A 19,701-nucleotide genomic window follows, 5' to 3' on the forward strand; every position below is an offset into this window, starting at 1 on the left:
TGTCTCCAGATAGACTGTTTTTCCTTTGTATTTGAAGCTACACCGCGGCAGAGATTTCCTTCCTAAACTTCTGAGGATGAGTATTGGTGGGTCAATAGTTTTCCCTTGCGCTTTTTTTCAATGGTTAAATAACATTCATGGAGGAGCACGAGATTAGATTCTCTTCCGCTCTCTTACTTGTTTTGTTTTTTAATAGTCACTTTCAAAATTGTCAGTGTCCTTTCTAAATCCAGACAAGTCGAAACTATATTTTTAGTCACGTTAGTGCGGTTTGCAGTTGTTGGGGGAGAGGGAAGGGAAAGAGCATTCTCCGTGACCGTGATGAGAAACAGCTGAACTGCTATGGATGTTGATCACTGTAGATGAAATAGTAAATCAGGAATGGGCCAGGCAAGCATTTTATTTGTTTAAACTGTCCCATGGCTTTTTCTTGTTTATTTTTCTAGTTTAACTGGGTTGACAGAGACAGGGAATGAATAGTATGTATTTTACGGTGGTTTTACAACATTACAGCTCCAAGAGTATAAATAAAACAAAGTTGCTCGGCTCTTAGTGTTCTCTTTATTATATTTCATTGTTGCATTGAGCATTCTGTTCAGTGAGGTCCTGATTCTGCGTCACCGACAGCGATGGAGGTGTCCGCTGACACTTCGACGGGCTCGGTAACGGATTTTTGAGAGGCTGAGCTTTCTGGATAACTCTGACTGGCTTTTCGTGTGCTTGGAGAAGGAAGATGCTCCTGAACGAGTTACGGAAACACCAGTTCTACTCCCACGGTTGCCCAAAAGTGGGCGCTGTGACTATAAGCGAGTCCGTCTTTGCCTCAGTGTCACCACGCAGAAGAGGACAGTGGTATGACCTCAGAAGGGTTGAGGAGATGAAACTTAAATTGTGAAAGATCAATGAAAAATAGTGTAATAAGAAGATGGGTATTTGTGTAGCTTTCCTTACCGTTCCTAAGTTAACATGGTTAGTATGAATATTTTTCACGCAGCTTCTCGTAATGCATAACCTTCATCCTAGTTTCCCGCACAAGTCGGACTACCAGTCCCTTATTTATTATTGTCCTTAGCACTTTAATATTTTTTTTTATTTCTTTGTGGGTTTTTTTGGCTTTTCCAGGAGTGCTAGCCGACTATTCTTATGAGAGATACTGCCTTGCGTCTACGTTAGCATTTTTAGTCTGAGCCGGGGATTCTCACGAGGCAACTTCCCTCTCGATCTTCATTAACTGTGCTTTTCACTCACATCACAGAGCAGTTCATGAACTGGATACCTTTCAGATGAAATTAATACAGGAGATGCACTCCAATAGTGTGCTTAATATGCTCCAACTGCTAATGGGCACGCGGTCCGTGGCGCCTGATCAGAAAGTCCTCAGCACCAACTGTTTAGTTGTCGAGATCTGCTCCTATTGGAACGCCGTTATGGATACAAGCGTAGCAGCTAGTGGTAAAAAAATAATTGAGGTTGTTGTTCTTCCTCAGCTTTGTTTGCTAAATTAAGATAGCAGGAACTTCAGGAATTACTGAAACAGGCTAAACATGCAGGCAGCAATTTGCTCCTTGTGCTACCAATTAATTGTTGGGCTTAAATGTTTGCAGCAATAAGACAAAACCGATAGCCGGTATTGTACTATGTACAATCTTAAATCCAATGCAGAGGAGCTCCTTGGGGTTCACTACATATATTATCTACTCGTTTATTGTTTGAATTCTTAAAATCAAACAAACAAAAAAAGGCTTTTCTTCAGGAAAGTCGGACTCTTTTCTTCGTGTCTTTGTTACTAGCCTTACTTTTATCATGCTAAAGCCAAAATGTAAGGCTGCTATTTGGAAAACAGAAATTGCATTAAATCCTCCACAAACCTGCTCTTGCTTTTTTTTTTTTTTCCACTGCCACATATGATGCAAAAAGCAAAAAAAAATAAATAATCGAGTGATGCACAAAATGGTACCCAGCACAGGAATCAAAAGTAGCTTCTGAGAGGACAAAGAATGATGTTCTCTTAACAGAACGCTCCCCAGCACTGGGAGCGAAACTAATAGACCTCGTCATTTAATGTGCACTTGGCCAGCTGGTTTGCAAGAGCGCTTCCAGCGTTTCTGGGAGCATCTGGAACCGGAGCACTTCAAATACGGAGTGCTCAGAAAATCAGGCGCTGGTGATACAGTAAAACAGCCGTGCTCGTATGAGGAAGAAATGTAAAGTGTGGATTTTTGTTTTTTTCTTTTAGCTCAATCGTTGGGTGTGAAATTGAATTGAGAAGTCTCCAAACTCTATTAAATCACCCCCTTGGCATTGCCACAGGAACAATTTATTTCATCTTGAAGGAGCCTTTGGTTTCCAGATCAGTGGAGCTAAGCGGGAGGAATGTGCGTCACATTGAGGTAAACAGGGATGTGAGCTGGTTAAAAACAGAAAAGGCAACGCAGCAAAATTCCGTGCCCCTGACATTTGCCAGCCTCTTCTGAAACCTGAATGCCGCTTCCATTAAGCTTTGGGGCAGATATTATCTCTGTACCTTTTGGTGTGCTGATGAGTTGGAAGCTGAAGGTAAATTTATTTAGTTCGGCTCGTTTTTCAAGAGGCAAGTCTGCCTTGTTCCGCGCCCCAGGAGGTTTGTGGGGCTATCGCAATGCCGTCGCGCCTCGGTGGAGTGTCCTGCGGGAGGACTGGTGGTGAGGGATGGCTCTCACTGCCTCGGTCCCGGTGTGGAATGTGAAATAAAAAAAAACCAACCTATCAGAACTTCCAGTTTCCGGGAAACTTCCAGTTTCCTACCTATTCTTGTCATCACAAAGTTTTGTGGTGAATTGCAGGTGTCTGTATGACATTGTGCAACGCCCCTTCTGCTTCCCCAAAGTCTGTCTCTGGAGCACCTGTGAGCAGTAGGCCTTACACCAAATATTTACGGTGTCAGAATGATTTTTGGCACACAACGAAGGCAAAACCCTGGCCGCAGCCTTCGGGATCTACAAGACCTATGCAGATGCCTCCAGAACAGCCCTAGTGTGTAAGGGTAACACGGCAGCACCCGTGAGCCCTGGAGCGGGGCGGCGCGTAGACACGTTTGGTGGCCAATGTGCTTCTGTTTGGGGTTGGTTCAGTGCAAAGAGCAGAGCAATAAGGTCACTTGGCATCACGTCTGGAATACAAAACGCGTATTCTTTCTGACCGCGTAGTAAGACTTAATGGTATTATTAGGAACCCCTTTAACATTAGTAGGATTGCAGTAGTGCAAGCAAATCAGTCTCCATTTAACTGAAGAGGGCAAGTTTTATTATTATTTTTTTTTAATCTGCCCCTCTCGAAGTCCAACCTCACAATTTAATATTTGTTGTTTCTTATGATTTGTCCTGGTTTATTTCATCTTTGGCTGACAATTGGCCTGAACTCCACCCCTTAAAAACACCAGAAAGCCAAGCATAGATGGAGCTGCATGAACTGCGGTGGCAAACGTGGGTTGGTTTGTTGATGTACCGACACAATTGTGCAATTTAGAAAGACTCTAATTAGTGCTGTGTTTAGTGTAAATAAAAAAAAAACCCAAGTTCTTTTCACCGCTGTCTCAATGCTCAAATCTAAATGCAGTTTTCTATTCAGGAAGAGACAAGCAGAACTTTGCACCGAGTTTCAAGGCGAGAAACACGGTTCTGAGCAGTGCTGTAACCGGGCGGTCATCGCAGAGTACTTGGTAATTCTGGTTACCTCCTGCCCCAGTCTTCCCTGGTTTTTTCTGTTCTTCCGAAATTTCACATTTTTCTACACATGTAGAAATGCTGCCGTCTTAAAATGTACCCTGATGGTGGAAGGACACATTTTTCTATTGTATTTTATTCATGGCTGTATCCATCTATAGGATTGTAGGAGAGATTTCCTTTAACAAACAAAAGAAACTTTCTGCAAGACCAAAATTCAGACAGTAGTATTCGGTCTGAATGTTTTATTGAAATAACATTCCGTCCCCTTGGTATGGAGGAAGACGTCGCACTCTTGACTGCAACCACCTTCAGTGAAAGGTAAAATAAAAAACCCGGAGGCCTGTGCCTTAAGGTGATCTCTGAATGGTAAATTAGTATTTTAGTGCCCTGGCAGTTTATAAAGGCACGAGGACAAGATCATGGGAGCTCTTTATTGATCATCATCATCATTGGGTTAAAATATTTCCTCTCTTTTCAGCACTCCTGGAATTTTAACTGAGAATCAGTAGTGCTTTTTCATGTGTGCGTTCAAAGTTTCCTGGCAAACGTTACTATTTTAGAACCAGAGAATGTGACAGTTGATTAGGCCGTTGTTTACACTGGCTACTTGAAAGAGTTCTGCCACGTTCTGATTTGACAAGTTTTTAGAAATGAGGCCTTCCCCCCCGCCTTTTTTGTGGTTTTGGGTTGGGTTTTTTTTGACTTTCAGAACTACAGAAGTGCATACTGCTGTTCCATCATCTTTCCTTCCTGTCCTTTTCGTTAATTAGACATTTTGCTACATCTGGGCCAGTGGTGCTTTCAAAATTTGTTCCATGCATTATTTCTTTTTCAATGTGTGCCACTTTAGTGACTCATTTACCCCTCTAGAATCAACCATCGTGACCATCCTCATTGCTGTAAACTGGGAATTGATCTGTTGGTAGGAGGTTTTAGTTACTGGGCTCTTCAGTGCACGGCCTCCCGGCGTTCTGTCCAATTCCGTCTTTCCTTTTATGCCGCACGAGATCCACGGTGTCGCAGCCGGCGTGGCTACGTGGAAACAGAACACACTGGCCTCTGAGACCTAAGCATATTTCTCACATGAAAATTTATATCAGGTGCAGAACTCATCGCAGGAAAAACGTGTTTCATAATTGTCAATTATGTCTCGGTTTCCCTATTGTATACAATTAGTTACTTGGATTATTTTATGTAAACGAGGAGGAAAAATTGAAATGGGAAAAATGCTGGTTTTATTTGCTTACAAAACTCTAGGAAAATGGATTAGCCTAAAGTTTTAAATCGCAGCCATCTCCTAAATCAAAAGCGTAACAAGGGTGATAATGAGCGTAAGCACACTGAATAATAAAATGTTAATTTGTGTTCTGAGTTCCAGGGCTCTAATTCAAAGCTCGGTGATGTCTGTGGAAAGACTTCCATTGATCTGAATTAGGCCTTGGCTTTTGTCGGAATGAGCACAATACCAGTGGGGCTATTCATGAGAGAAACGTTTGGAAATAAATCACGGGGAATGCGGAACTGGAAGGGACTTGCTGGGTTGGAACCCAATTCACTTGCTAATTCAGGCAGTCATGTTTTACAATGCTCCTTGTGTCCACACTTTGTCATAGTCCCTCACGCGAACTAACCAAATTCAGTCTTAAAAAAATAAATAATCTTTTGCCGCTGCTGCTGCACTTGGAAGGTTGTTTCTGGATCATTACTCTCGTGATTAAAACCTTTAACTTCTAGCCTAAACCTATTTATGCCAATTGTTTCCACTTGTTTTATGCCAACAGAGTCTTCTAGTCTTTACGCAGTTCTGGTTATTGTCCCGTTGTTCTGATGATTAGCCCATCTCCTCTCGGGCTTTGCTTTGTTTTGCTAAACAAGCCAAGCGTTTTCACGTCTCATTCAGTAAATTGTTCTTTCCCTGTAGCCTTCATCTGAATTTATTCCCTTGATCTGTCTGGGGTACAGGCAACAAAACCTGCATTTTTAATGAGGTGTAGTAGTGCTCTGTATAACGTTGTTAATACTTTTCCTTGCTTTACTGGAAATACTTTTCCAGATACGTCCAGTATTTTGTTTGCCTCCTTACAGCTGCGTTTCGCTGATCGCTTTTATCGCGTGACTTACAGGATCTCGGTTCCCAGGTGAGCTCCCGGTTAGTTGTCAGTCCAGGAGGGTGCAGCTCTACCCTCGTTCCCTGAGGAATTGGCTGGTGGCTGTTCCTCCAGTGCTCATTTCTTCCTCGGATGGTGCTCCGTTTGTCCCCTGCGTTGGGTGTCGTGAATGATAACAATCAAGCTTGAGTAATCAACAGCCTTAATTAGTATGTTCCTACCTTCTGCTAATTTTGTTAATTAAAATAAAAAAACCAAAAACAAAACAACAAACCCCTATAAACTGCTAGAGATGGTGAGCGATGGGTGATGGGAGCTGAGGTAGGGTGACAGGAAGGAACTGGGGAGAGGTGCCCAGCTTGGCAAAGAAACGGCGAGATGAAGCCCATGGAGCCCGCGATGGAGAAGTGAGAACGTCCGCAGTATTGGTCAAATGAGGGCTACTCGCATTGGGTCTCACAGAGACATGCTGGGGATGATGAGGACATGCCAAAATCCCAGAAATAAATGCATCACTCATGACTTTCTGCATTTTTGATGTTTTAAGAGTAGCAACACTGCTGCTTAACTTTGGATGTTCCTTTATTATTTTCTCTTCAAGAGTTTTCAGAGTATTCTGAAAGTTTAAAGACCTATTTTCTAAAAGCATCTTAAAAATACTGAATCCTAAAAGCGCTTTAAAGGTCCTGAATTGAGGGGATTATGAGTCTTGAATAATTTATCCCCAAAACTTTAAAGGGAGAGAATTTGCTTAGGTCTTTAAAATGTATATGATACATTTTCTTACAGATTGGAAAGACTCTGAAAGACTTTTATCCAGATAAGTGCATTCAGCAGACATTAGGAGTCACAGGCGATAGCAATTAGGGCATAAGGCATTTCCTGGGAATTAATACCAAGCTGGGAGGAGCTGGGATGGCTCAAGATGCAGCTGAGGGCCATTAACTGCACTTGGTGATTAATGACCTCTGCTGAGGTCATTATTATTATCAGCTGAAAATGTGGAAAAACTCAGATGTATGAGTCTCTAACGGGAGACGCAGTGTCAGCGGGAGCAGTAGCTGTGGCCAGACTGCCCGGTGCTGCTATCAGAGGGCTCGATTTCCCTCCTCCCCGCGGCATTTTTGGGAGTGTTAATCAAAGCTGGATCTCTAAAGCTGTGCCAGTATCAAATTGAAAAGTAAGCAGAATGAAGTCCATAGCGCTTTAATGTTCTCCCGCTATTATATTTGGCGTCCAGAACTTAATCAGCTTTATTTAGAGATATTCCCATCTGTCCCTTTCGGTGCCTAATGAGAGTGATAAGAGCATCACGGTATTGTCCAGAAATGCGCCCGCAACGTTCCTTGTGCTCCCTGTTCTCGGACCTGCGTTTGAAATCTCGCCCTCTCTTCTTTTTCATTATGCCCCTGACCAAGATCTAGGTTCTGGGTTGGTTTATGTTCCGTGCACAGAGGGCCGGCCCTCGCGAGAAAACACTGCCCTGTCGATACAGGGAGAATCAATTTCCTAATGAAGAGTCAGTCGTAACAGGTACTTACTTCCCGGTGTCCAGACAAGTCCGTGCATGGCTTCTTCCACAGCTGGTGAAATATTTTATTTTTATTTTATTTTATTTTATTTTATTTTTAATGTGATGAATCATTTCATTGTTGACTTGTGGGGAAACTTAGAGGTAGTACAGGGGACTCGGAAATATTCACCATGCTGCTTATTTTTACCTTGATCATCTCCTCTCTATATATGTATGTGTGTGTATATATGTATACATGTATATATGTGTATATATATAAAAAAAATACCTCGATATCTCTCATAAAAGTTTGTTTACTTCAAGGTATTTAAAAAAAAAATATACCGGAGAATCTAAAATAGGTAATATAGGTAACATAAGGATATCTGTCATATATATATATATACACACACTTAAGTTTGTTTACTTCAAGGTGCTTTTTAAAAGAAATAACGAAGAAGTCTGAAATAGGTAATATAGGTAACATAAAAACGTAAGCTTTAATTAGTCTCTGTTATCTTTTAGTTAGATTATCCGCAGTCCCGCGTATTTCTGAATGCTGTGTAAGTCCCGCTTTCTGCATACGCCGATCCCCTGTCCCTTTCTTTCCCTTCCCCTCTTCCCCTGGTCCTTGGGAAGGTTGCAGCGTCAAAATTCCAAGCAGGCCAGGACCGAGATGACTGCTGCTTTTGGCTGACCTTTACACAAATGTCACTGGATGCAGACTTCTGCTCAGGAAAAATGGAATTTTGCAAAATTGTACGCAAAACAGTAAAAAACCCGTAACGTAGGTGTGAAATGTTGACAATTTGAACGTTAGGTGGTACGGCCAGACCCGTGTCTGCAAACCTATCAACTTCACGCTGTTTGTGGGATTAGTGCGTGCCTTTATTCACCCCCAACCAAACCCCCGAGCTCTCTCCTGTCTTTTTCTTTTCCTTTTTTTCTTTTTTTATTCCTCCAAAGTCTCTCCTGCGGTGAGAGGAAGAGGTGAGTGAGGTCAGGCAAAATGAAATGAAAATCATGAAAGCTTAATAGACCGCGGGGAGGGTTCCTTTGAAAGGGTGCCAGGGATGGAATATCAGTTATGGGGAGGAAGACCACAGAGCTGGCAGTGAATGAAAGGAGATCTGGTACATGCGCGTTAGTGTTTCGTACTCCTTGCCATGAAACTGGCCTGTTTTCCCAGTTAACTCTTTAAGAACTGTTCCGTGCTGACAGTAGGCACTCCCGCAGGGCACAGTGCTCCCCGATGCGGCTTCACCATGCTTCAGGATGTATTTCTCTAGATTCTGGACTCTTTGTCTTGCTTGTAAGATGACCAGATGAGAACTGAAGTATCGATGGGATTACGTAAATTGCATTTTCTATTTCATCTTCTGCAGCCTCTACCAGTTATCCATTCTTAAGGGATAAGAAGTTGTTTTCCTGGATGAGAAGAGAAGAAGTTATATTTTAAAACATGTATAAAACGTGCTTACTTGCACATATACCAAAGAAAATGTCAGGTTATTGTAATTATACAAACACCCAACATAACAGTGGATGAAATGGTGTCACCAGTCATCTCAAACACTGCTTTTTTCAGGATAAAGAACTCTTAAAAGAAGGGGCTTTACTCTGGTTGATTCTCCGTCTTCTAAGAATTCAAGTCTTGGTCGCAGTAGTTTAAATGCTGGGGCTTTACGTGAGACCGACTGGATGGCAGTCTAAGATCTGAGTAAAGGCAAAGACTAGGCTAAATGATAACCGCTCCCTTTCAGTCTTAACAATTTACGAGTCTGTGCTTGTGTGAATGAGAAGACCTGAGCAAGTGTGTCAGAACTGATTTAAGGACTTTGGTTTTATTTGATGATGTGAAACTCGGCCTCTGTGTGCCCGTGGTTTACAGAGAAACGGCAGAAAGAGTCTGATCCTCCAGGGATCTCTGTTGATCTCTAGGTCCGTAGATGTGGTACATTTCAGACCCTTCTTTTGCAATGTTAAAATACCCGTATTTGTGGCATGTGCTTCTGAACGTGGAGTTCTACAGCTGAATGTTTATAAAACTGAAATTTGTCTTTGGGCCAGGTCACTGTTTTCGGTTACCTGATTTTTTTTCCCTGCTGCTACAGGAACTCTCAAGGAATTGAGTGTATATCTGCGCTAAGTATTTAAATGACAAAACATCCAGAAAAAAAACATAACACGCAATACAAAATGACCCTGCAGTGCTGATGTGAACGTAATCCTCTGTCACAGCGGGCCTGACTTTGTCTGCTGACTCCATTGTAATTCAGCACAATGTTTGCTTTTGTGCGGATGAGGCCGCGGTTGTCTGGTGTTTTCAGTCATATGCCCTTTTCAGCTTCATTTCATCCGTCATTGTCGCAGTTTTGCTCAACTTGTACGAGCAGTTCAATAGCTGCTGGGTTCTCAGTTTGAAGACTCCTTCCCCCAAACGTTTTGCAGAGTTCAGCCCTTCCAGACCAGTGCTTTTCCTTGGTGTCTTTTCACGGAGTCTATGGACACCCATCCCCAAAGGCCACAGGCTGAAACCTCCTGGTTAAACACTTGTTGTCACGTTTCAGATCATCCTTCGACACAGGCTGATGGGACCGAGCACAAAGTTAACCTTCAGCTTTCTTTCTTTTTCATTTGCAGGAAAAATTCGAAGGCTTGTTCCGTGCCTACGATGACTGCGTGACATTCCAGCTGTTTAAAAGCTTCAGGCGTGTGCGGATAAATTTTAGTAGTCCCAAATCAGCTGCTCGTGCCAGAATAGAGCTGCACGAAACACAGTTCAGAGGGAAGAAGTTAAAGTTGTATTTTGCACAGGTAATGAAATCTGGAATCTACTTCTATGTTAGCGCATGGCTTTTATAGAAATATTGCGCAGTACCACTGAATAAAAGTAAGAAAGGTTTCTCCCATGCCCAATCTCTCCGCTAAAAGATTACTCAAACGTCCTTACGCTGCCTGAGCTGTACCTGCCCAGTGGGGCTGCAGTAAATTTAAAGGACTGGTTAGGACCCAAGTCGCTCATTCAACACACAGAAATTACATCGCTTAGAACTGATTTGCAGCATTGGGTGTTTTCTGTGGGTTACTCTCTAAACTAACCGTAGAAAAAGTGGTAATGTAAAGTATCGTGAGTTCATAAAAACAAAAGTAGGGCTGAATTACTTATTTGATTGCAACCCTGAGCCACGGTCAGGATCTAGGTGATTACGTCCATCTGTTGGAAGTGTCAGATGGGGGTTCAGTTCTTCTTGGCCAAGGGAGAGAGACCCCAGATCTCCCACAGCCTGGGTGGGTGCTAGGCCCCAGCCAGGATACAGAAGGGTGAGGGAGATGGAGAACTCAACCACCACCTCTTGTGAATGTATTTTAGTAAGTTGCTGTGGCCGCTGTGGCTTATGGGATACTCATGAGCGCTTATGAGCAATCTAAGTGTGCTTTGGGCTGCCAGCTCGGTCCTTCAGAGGTCTCAGATTAAGGGCAGGCTCATTTGAAGGTATCGGTGAAACCTAAGAAGCTGTTAAATGTTGAGTCTCTCCAGCCTGGTGAGAACAGGAGCTGTTTTGAGCCAAAGAAGGAGAACCTCAGGAAGATGGGAAACTACAGTTGTGAAAAAACCAATATGCTTAACAGGCTAGATGAGTTCAGAAGATCTTGGAGTTGGATTTAAGTGTTGAAAATCTACTTCAGTCCCATTTTATGTGCCTTAATCTCCTAGATCTGGCTCTGATTTTTTTTTCTGAAAGGTTTCAAAACCTGCTGTGAAGCAGATCTGAGAATCGTTTCACTCTCACTGCATAATCAAGAGTTAATTGAAACCTTGGGATAATAAAAGAAAAAGGAAAATGAGCATAATAGTGATTAGTCTCCATATCTAAGCTGATTTCCTGCAAAGCCATTTAGGTATCTGCACCATGCTCTCCAGTACACGCAGTCTTGAAAGAGCTTATTAGTTGTGTCCAGGGAATGGAGATGTGGAAGCAGCACAGTGTCTGCAGCAGGGTATATTTATATGGGCCGGAGCCAGATGGAATAAGCACTTCCAGAACTGGAAGTTCTGGGGAATGTGGAGTTGAGGGACCCAAACTGGCTCTTTGCAAAACCCCTTCCGGTGCTGTCTCAGGCCTGCTGTCGTGCAAATGCAGTTTATTGCTTCTGGGCCCGAGCTGGTTGTAAACTTGCTCAAGTGTGGCTGCAGCGTAATTCATTTATGTCGAGCCTTCTTTAATATACCAGAAAAAAAGCAGGAATTAAACTAAATAATTCAAGGTGGAAATAAAATGGGAACAATTAGTTGCAAATGACTAAGGAACATGATGGATTCCTTTATCACTTCAGCTGAAGAAATCAAATATTCAGAAACCTTTCTGAAGTTACCGATAAGGCCTTGGTGCAGGAGTTACTGGCCTCTTGTCTACTGTCTGTTTTTATTTAGTTTAGGCCAGTCGATCACAATGGTATCTTTTCAGCCTCAAAAATCTCTGAACTAGCAGCTGTGGATACCAAAGCTTTGCATTTATCCTCGGAGAGAACATATACAGTAGGCGCAAACATTGTAGTTTTGCTCACGTAACAGCCCCCCCGCAGTGTATTTACTGTAGAGGAGCCACCTGTAAGGCTGAGATGAATTTCATCTCCAGGCCTCCTCTGCTGGGACCGACGCTGAAGCCCTGCCTGGGTGGCATTTGGCGTTAGAAGCGTATGATTCGAGCAATCATTCCGTTTACCCATCCTGTACCAAACAACGTATTTGTTCTGCTTTAAAGATTCAGACCTCCGAGACAGATGGAGACAAGCTTCATTTGGCACCGCCACAGCCTGCAAAACAGTTTCTCATCTCGCCTCCGGCCTCCCCACCTGTAGGGTGGCAACCGATAGATGACGCGACACCTGTCATCAACTACGACCTCCTTTACGCAGTCTCGAAGCTAGGACCAGGTAAGCTCGTGGTCCGTGCGTGAAAAGGTGTCAGGAAAAGCAGATGAGAAGTAGCAGCGTAGATGGTAACTGCGGAGAAAGTTGGCGCAAGGCCTGTAAGTTGCGTTGCTTCGGATTTAAGTTGATGCCTGTCAGCTGGCTCTTTGCTTAAGAACGAGTTTTACCGTGTGTACGTTCAGAATTGTATCTTATCTGCAGCTCGTGAGCGCTGTCTGACTGAAGAGCAGATCAGAGCTTGTTTACACGATTTCTTGTGCTTGGGTTTGTGCTTAGATGAGACAACTGATGGTTTGCGTGGGGACTGGGCAAGTGCTTGTCCGTGAACTTGATGAGTTTTTGCTTTAAATCACATCGGCTCCGTAGCGCATTCCAAGATGCAGAATACCTCGTCGAATGTTTAGGCATGACTGGATCTCCACCAGGGTGGAGAATGTCTCGCCTTAACAAGTCTGTAGAGACAGAACTACCGTTCCCCAGCCCTGGCGGGATCGCTCTGTTGGGACTGTCCCTTTTCTGTTGAAAACTGTGTGCAGAAGGAATGGGGTGAGTTGTAGCCTCTATTCCCATAGGGTGGATGTCAGTGGATAATGCAGATAGACTTCCTTCTGTCTTCCCATCTTCAGCTAATGCCAGGAATGGAAGTTAGCTGGGATTAGATGTTAAAGCATCCTCTTTTAAAATTTTCCAAATGGAAAAGGTTCCAGTTTCAGGTCGAAGCAGTATCATTTAGAAATTAGTCTAATTTACATTTGTAAACCGTAAGAAAAAATAGCTACTCGTCAAATTGTTTTCATATTAAAATAAACCACTTCAGTTCCAATCTAATAACAATTCGGGGGGTGAGCTCATGAAAATTTATCAGAGTTTATTTTTGAAATTCTTGTGGGATGAGCGAATTGTTTTCTCCCCAGCTGTACTGAAAACGCTGCTTTCTTGTTCTGAGCTTCCAATCGCAGACATCTTATCACTGGGGCTTTTGTGTAACTGCACCGGAGCGACCCAGAGCTGAAGCGCGTGGGGTGCAGGAAGAGATGTTTCGTGATTCACAGGCTTTGCAGGATCACCTCTTCTCTTTTTCACGCGGGATCTCTCACAGGGGGGAAATACAGAGCAGGCGAACAGCAGAGATTCCTGTGTTTTATTCCCCTTCAGCAGGAAAGCCCATAGGAAAGGGCTGTCAGGTGTAATACTTTGGACTATATTGCATTATTTCCAGAATCCACACTTTGCTTCTAAACTGCTGCATAAAAGAAAAAACAAAAAACTCCTTTTTTTTTTTTTTTTCTTTTTCTTCTCTTTGATGCAGCAGTGTTATAAATGGAAACATGTAAACGAATTCCCTCGCTAGCTGGGTAATAAATCAATTCCTGTTCTCGAGCAGTGGAATGTGAAATATCACTCATTGTCCCACACTCCGGGACAGCTTTGCGTGAAGGTCATATTCACCCGTATTTAAGGAGCCTGCAGGGAGCAATATGAAAAGTCATTGTGTGCTCTCTTCTTTCTATTTTTAGCGCTTGTTAGAGAGATCAATTTTAGTTAACTGCAGTGGCGGTTTTAAAATAGGGTTGCAGTTCTCAGTTGTGCATTTACTGTGTTTAGAATTTCATTGAAAAACAAATCCCACCAAAACTGATTTCTCGGTATCGCATCAGTAAAACACGCTGCTGTACATCAAATAACATTAGCCTCAGCTAAACTGGATTTTTTTTTTCGTTCAAAAAGCACAATAGAAAAATGTAACTCTGGCTTAACAGCTATCAAAAAATACTCGCTGGCACAGCTGTTTACAGAACTCTGAATGTTAGAGCCTGACTTCTGTGTCATTAACTTGCAAGGAATCTTTGCTATATTAAATACACTTATTTGGTAAGATTAATATCCGAAGACCAGGAAAACTCATTTGAGAATGTAAATAGGGAACAGTTTCTTTGCCTGTCCTCAGTACAAGGTGAGTTTTACCAACCTGCTTCGCTGGGAATGTGAGATACACCGCTTTGACGCAGACCCACGCTACCTTCCCCTCCACGAACTCAGGTCATCTCCTTTCACAGTACACTGCCGTAATCATCAGAGCCACAAAATCAGACTAAAACTGTCCCTGGGAGCAAAGGCTGGGAAACTCGCTCCAGAGTAAAATGAGTCGAGAGGACGCCACAAAGATGATCCAAGGGCTGGAGCAGCTCTGCTGTGAGGACAGGCTGAGAGAGTTGGGGGTGTTCAGCCTGGAGAAGAGAAGGCTCCGGGGACACCTTATAGTGGTCTTTCAGTACCTAAAGGGGGCCTAGAGGACAGACGGGGAGGGACTCGTTATCAGGGAGTGGAGCGATAGGATGAAGGGTAACGGTTTTAAACTGAAGGAGGGGAGATTTAGATCAGATATTAGGAAGAAATTCTTTACTGTGAGGGTGGTGAGACACTGGAACAGGTTGCCCAGGGAAGCTGTGGCTGCCCCATCCCTGGAGGTGTTCAAGGCCAGGTTGGACGGGGCTTTGAGCAGCCTGGTCTGGTGGGAGGTGTCCCTGCCCAGGGCAGGGGGGTGGGACTGGATGATCTTTAAGGACCCTTCCAACCCAAACCATTCTGTGATTCTATGATTCTATGAACAGGCCAGAAGGTACTTAACAGATTTGCTGTGTGTTGTCTTTCTCCAGGCTCAGTTTTGGGATGGGTATTATTTGGTTTTTTGCAGCCTTGTGGCTGCAGCAATGCCTGTCTGGCAGCTCAGAGCTCTGACGGGGAAGATTTCTTTTTGCTGTGCACAAAAGGGAGCTGGATCTTGGTCCTTCGACATTAAATTGAGATCGGTGAGGGTGCATTTATTTCTTAGAGAAGACCGTGGCATATTTAATTAAGTTTCTGGTTGATTGATGTGTATTCTCACTTTCTGCAGATGCAGAAACGGAGCTTTAAGCGAGGCATGAACAGAATGCCGTAGACCAGTCAGAGCCAGGAGCTGTGACTTGCCTGGTTCTGACCACCAGCCTACCGTTTTTTCAATATATTGCAAAAAAAAGAAGGGCGATCATTAATCTCTTTGATGAAAAACACTTTCACTGTCAAGAGAAACTTCCAGTAGTTTAAAATACTGATGAAGATAAAGGCATCGCGCTGAACTAGGGTGGTAGTTTGGCTGTTTGCCTGTGTCTCTGCCTGGCCTGACTCGGACCTAACCTTCCTGCAGGAACGCTTGCAACCTGCCAAGCTCTTGTCTAGTCTTAGGCCCTTGCGTCTTCTCCATAACATTTTGTCAGGTCTTAGTTTCATCCCACTGAGGAATGGAGGAAATCATTTTATATGAGAAATGTTTGTAAGGGGGAGGGAGAATCTCTGTGTCTCAGCTCCGCGTATACAGCAGAGCTGCTCCTCTCAAAGCAATGGCAGCTATGTTTGCTCTGCCATTCGTTAGTGCGGCAGTTTACAAACCATCACCATCTTCCTGGCATTAGAGTTAAGTCCAAATTTTCTGGAAAGCAGTCCTGCCCCCCTCCCTCTCTGCCCCTCAACCTGAATATTTCTTCCCTCCTTCCCCCATTGCCTCTTTCAAACCTGTTACCCCAATTTCTGCTCGACAAACTGCCCTCTACTCCCTCACTTTCTAACTCCTTGCTCTTCAGAGTGCCTTTCCCCAGGTTCCCAAGTGCCGCCTTGACCTTCCCTTGCCATTCTCAACCCCTGCCCGCTGCCCACACAGCAGTTGCCCGGACAAATTGCCTTTCTCCTGTGGCTTTGATTCACGGATCGCGGCTCCGCTGACAAGATCTGTGCTGTACAATAACACGCAATATAGGTCAGGGTCCCGAGCGCTTAACTATGCTCTATGCGCTCCCAGTGTGACTTTGCCCTCTGGCAGTTAGCGCTCGCCCACGCAATTTCAGGCACTATTTGAAAACCAATGCAGGCTGGGCACCATCTCCAGTAGCCCATGTCATAGAACCATAGAATTGCCTAGCTTGGAAGGGACCTTTCAGATCATCGAGTCCAACCATCAGCCTAACTCTGACAAAACCCATCACTAACCCATATCTCTAAGCGCTATGTCGACCTGTCTTTTAAACACCTCCAGGGACGGCGCCTCAGACACTTCCCTGGGCAGCCTGTTCCAATGCTTAATAACACTTTCAGTGTAAAAATTTTACCTAAATATAGAGAAGTTTGTGCCAGTTTCAGTTCTCTCCACGTTTCCCAGTCCTTCACCAGCATTCCAGCAGCTCCAGGTCATGTGAAATACATTTTTCACATTATGAAAGCACCATTCTGAAGTGTTACGTGCGATGGCTCTTAGGTCCAGAGTGGTACCTTTTGGGACACAAAGGAGACCCTGCAGCAGCCTGTGCCACTTGGCTGCTGGTTCTGCCAATGGTTAGTGGTGAGAGGAGGGGTTGGGTCGGGGTTTCGTTTTTGTCTCTGAGCAGTTCAGATGTTCCTGCCGTGCTCTGGCTGGGCTTCTTGAGGAGGATGCGTAGCTCCTGGTGCTGCTCCACCCTGGGCTTGGCTCACCCTTGCGCTGGGAAGGAGAAAACGGGAAAGAGCGGGACCCTGCCCAGTAAACGCTGCACACGGGGATTTCAAACCATGTCTCCCACGGCAAGTCTTCTGTGCCCGGGTGTTTTCAAACTCTTACATTTGTTCTCACTGATCAGAAGGAAATATTAAATACTTTATAGGACTCCCAGAGAGGATTAAAAGGGGGTGGATGGGCAGGCAGATGGGTGATAGAATTTTCCGTCTCTGTCCCTCCTCTCCCCTCTGTTCTGTGGCCGCTTCTGCCCTTGCCGGGGGCAGGGTACACGGAGCTGCTGGGTGTAGAAAACTTTCCCTCTGCCTGGTCCCGCTGGCCAGGAGAGGTTCTCCTGCAACATCAGTCATGGGCTTCCAGAGAGCAACTCCTCCACCTTGCATCTGGCAGATCCACGCAGCAGAGGTATCATACAGGATGGGTTGTGGTATCTCGTCCAGCATAAACACGCACCCAAACGAAGGAGCACCCATTATTTGCACCGTATTATTTGTAAAGCACTTGGATGAGGGGACTGTAAGTGGAAGGTGGTTTTATGATGCTAATGACACGTTTAACGTGGAACGGACAGCTCTGAACCCATTAACCTTTGATCATGAGTCAGAATCAGGGATGAGGTAGCTGCACAGCATCATTAACATTTCTTCATTATTAATTAAGCGTATGACCGTACTCTTTGCTGGACAAAAGAGCCTTATTAGACAAGAGATGCACCATCAGAGAAAGGTCATAGCACTGATTCACAAAGGGCTAGAAAATCACATGCTATTATTTTTAATTCTGACATATCCTCAGTTGCTTTTGTGCCGTTGCTGTGGTCGTCTTCCCTGCGTCACCTGAGGCTGTGGGTTTGCTTGTGGCTCCTGCGGTCACCAAGTGACATGATGTGCCAAGTGACATAAAAGCAGCTGGGCCCGTTGTTGAATGGTGAAACTTCACATTCCTGTTTCTTTTCTGATGCGAAGCAACCAGATAGAGGAACGTCGCTGCTATTTTCACGGGTTTGTTAGGAATATTTTCTGACGAATCTATGTGGTGGAGGTGCCACAGCTTAATTCTTCCCTGCATTATATCCTGGAGGCAGAATTTAGATGTTCGAACATATTTGATAAGCTTACAGATATTTTTCTGAGTCATTTTATGTGAGTTTCTGTTGTTATCTCAGCTTATTGCGAATGTTTAAACAACTTATTATTGAGGGATAGAGATAGCCCAGAGACTGCTGGAGGAGAAGGACACCTCTCCCCAGGAATCCTTTGGCTCAACCCGTAAGAGCTCTCGGGGCCAGCGGGAGGAGCGGGAGCGGTGGGGCAGTGTAGGGCCTGGGAAGGCACAGGAGGCAGCACCAGAGGCCGCTGAATGAAATAACTGCACAAATGCTGGACTGACATTAACTACAGAAGCTGGTGAGTCTTAACTACGGTAACTCGACTTGCTATTCTTAGCTTGGGCCAGCCTGTGTCTTGTAAACGTAACTTGATTGCAGCGATTCAACCATTACTCCACGAGCTTCACGGCTGCGGATTTAGCTCAGTTTTTTATTTTTTTGAGGTATTGTATAAGAGGAAAGAAAAAAAAACATAGAAAAAAGCAGAAGGGAAGGGGTAATCTGGCTGTATCTGCTGGATTTTAATTTTGTACTTACTACCTTAGTATTTTTCCGCAAACAGCCGTCAGATTTAGGAACAAGATACAGCCGTATAAAACCCCCACAGTCACCGCTGTCCTGTTCCTAGCTCAGCCATAAAAAGGTTTTCTGCAGTTTGAGCCACAGTTCTGCAGGCATGAATAATCGTGAGTACAGAACTGAGTCTGCAGCTCATTTATGCTCAGAAATAACTCTGTGCCTTAAAAACCTAATTTATGAGTGCATCACATTTTGATTTGCAAAGTGACATTAATTGCTGTTGCAGTTACTTCTGCTAGAGGCATCTGAATATTTTTTTCCTCGTGTCTGTACTTATTTCCACTGTTCGTTTTCAGTGGAAAGAGTCCTTCTGGGAAGGATTTTGCACGGTAGAAGAATGTGGCATTTGAACCGGGATTATTACCTTTTTAAGAGGGCAGTGAATCTGATTTACTTCGTGGTGCTGGCGTAGGAGGACGGGGCCCAGCGCTGCGTGTGCGCGGGGCTGCGGAGCTGCTCGTAGCTGACAGTGACCAATGTCGCCTTCGGTGCTGGTTGGCAGCATTGACGTCAGCCCGTAGCTGAGAAATTAGCTGAAGCCCACAGGGAAAATAAGCAAAGAAAAACCATATAATTTCTCGATGCAGCACAACCAAGCTATTTCTCCTTTTACATTCTAGCCTATCAGCAGGACCTGTAATGCTTTGCTCAATTTGGATTCAGAGGGAAGGTTGCCAAAAATAGAGCAGTTAAATGTCAACATTAATGGTATCACAGCAGTAAAATATTTCTCACAGCAAGATGCCTGACTTATAGCTGTTATTCACTAGTTGCCTCCTATTTTTTAGGCAAAAATGCAGCACATCCTCTAGTCCCAAGCCACCCAGTCTTATTTGGACCAAGAATTTGTCAGCACAAATAGCACGTGATCACAGTCCCAGAACCGCCTGTGCTAACGCAGGGCCGAACCTGCAGCCCCTTCCCCGCATGAATTACTCTGTCGCAAAACTGCTAAGAAATAAAAATCCAAATCAGTAACAGAAGCAAACTGCACGTGCTCTGAGGCAGGGACTGCCATTTCACTGTCATCACACAACACCTACCCCAGCCAGGTTCTGCCTACGACGCGCTTAGGAGCTGCTGCAGCACCAGTAGAGGTCAGCGAGGTATACTGGGACCTCACCTCCCTCGTCTCGCAATATTTTGCAGGCAAAAATGCAGTGGTTCTGGAGCAATCTTACGAACAAAAAACCAAACTATCAGGTGTGCGTGTGGTCACTGCAAGCCTATTT

The 19,701-nt window shown here is 44.3% G+C and overlaps 1 protein-coding gene across 2 annotated transcripts in view; it reads left to right on the plus strand.

Annotated features, from left to right (window-relative positions):
* RCAN2 (regulator of calcineurin 2) overlaps window positions 1-19,701 on the plus strand; it is a 99,647-nt gene that overhangs the window by 71,850 nt on the left and 8,096 nt on the right. For both annotated transcript variants that reach the window (XM_063330625.1, XM_063330627.1), the window contains 2 exons: window positions 9,969-10,142; window positions 12,092-12,263. In XM_063330625.1, the coding sequence (XP_063186695.1) occupies window positions 9,969-10,142; window positions 12,092-12,263 (346 nt within the window). The remainder of the gene's footprint in view (window positions 1-9,968; window positions 10,143-12,091; window positions 12,264-19,701) is intronic.

The sequence above is a fragment of the Chroicocephalus ridibundus genome, chromosome 3 (assembly GCF_963924245.1).
Source record: "Chroicocephalus ridibundus chromosome 3, bChrRid1.1, whole genome shotgun sequence".
NCBI classification, from domain to species: domain Eukaryota; kingdom Metazoa; phylum Chordata; class Aves; order Charadriiformes; family Laridae; genus Chroicocephalus; species Chroicocephalus ridibundus.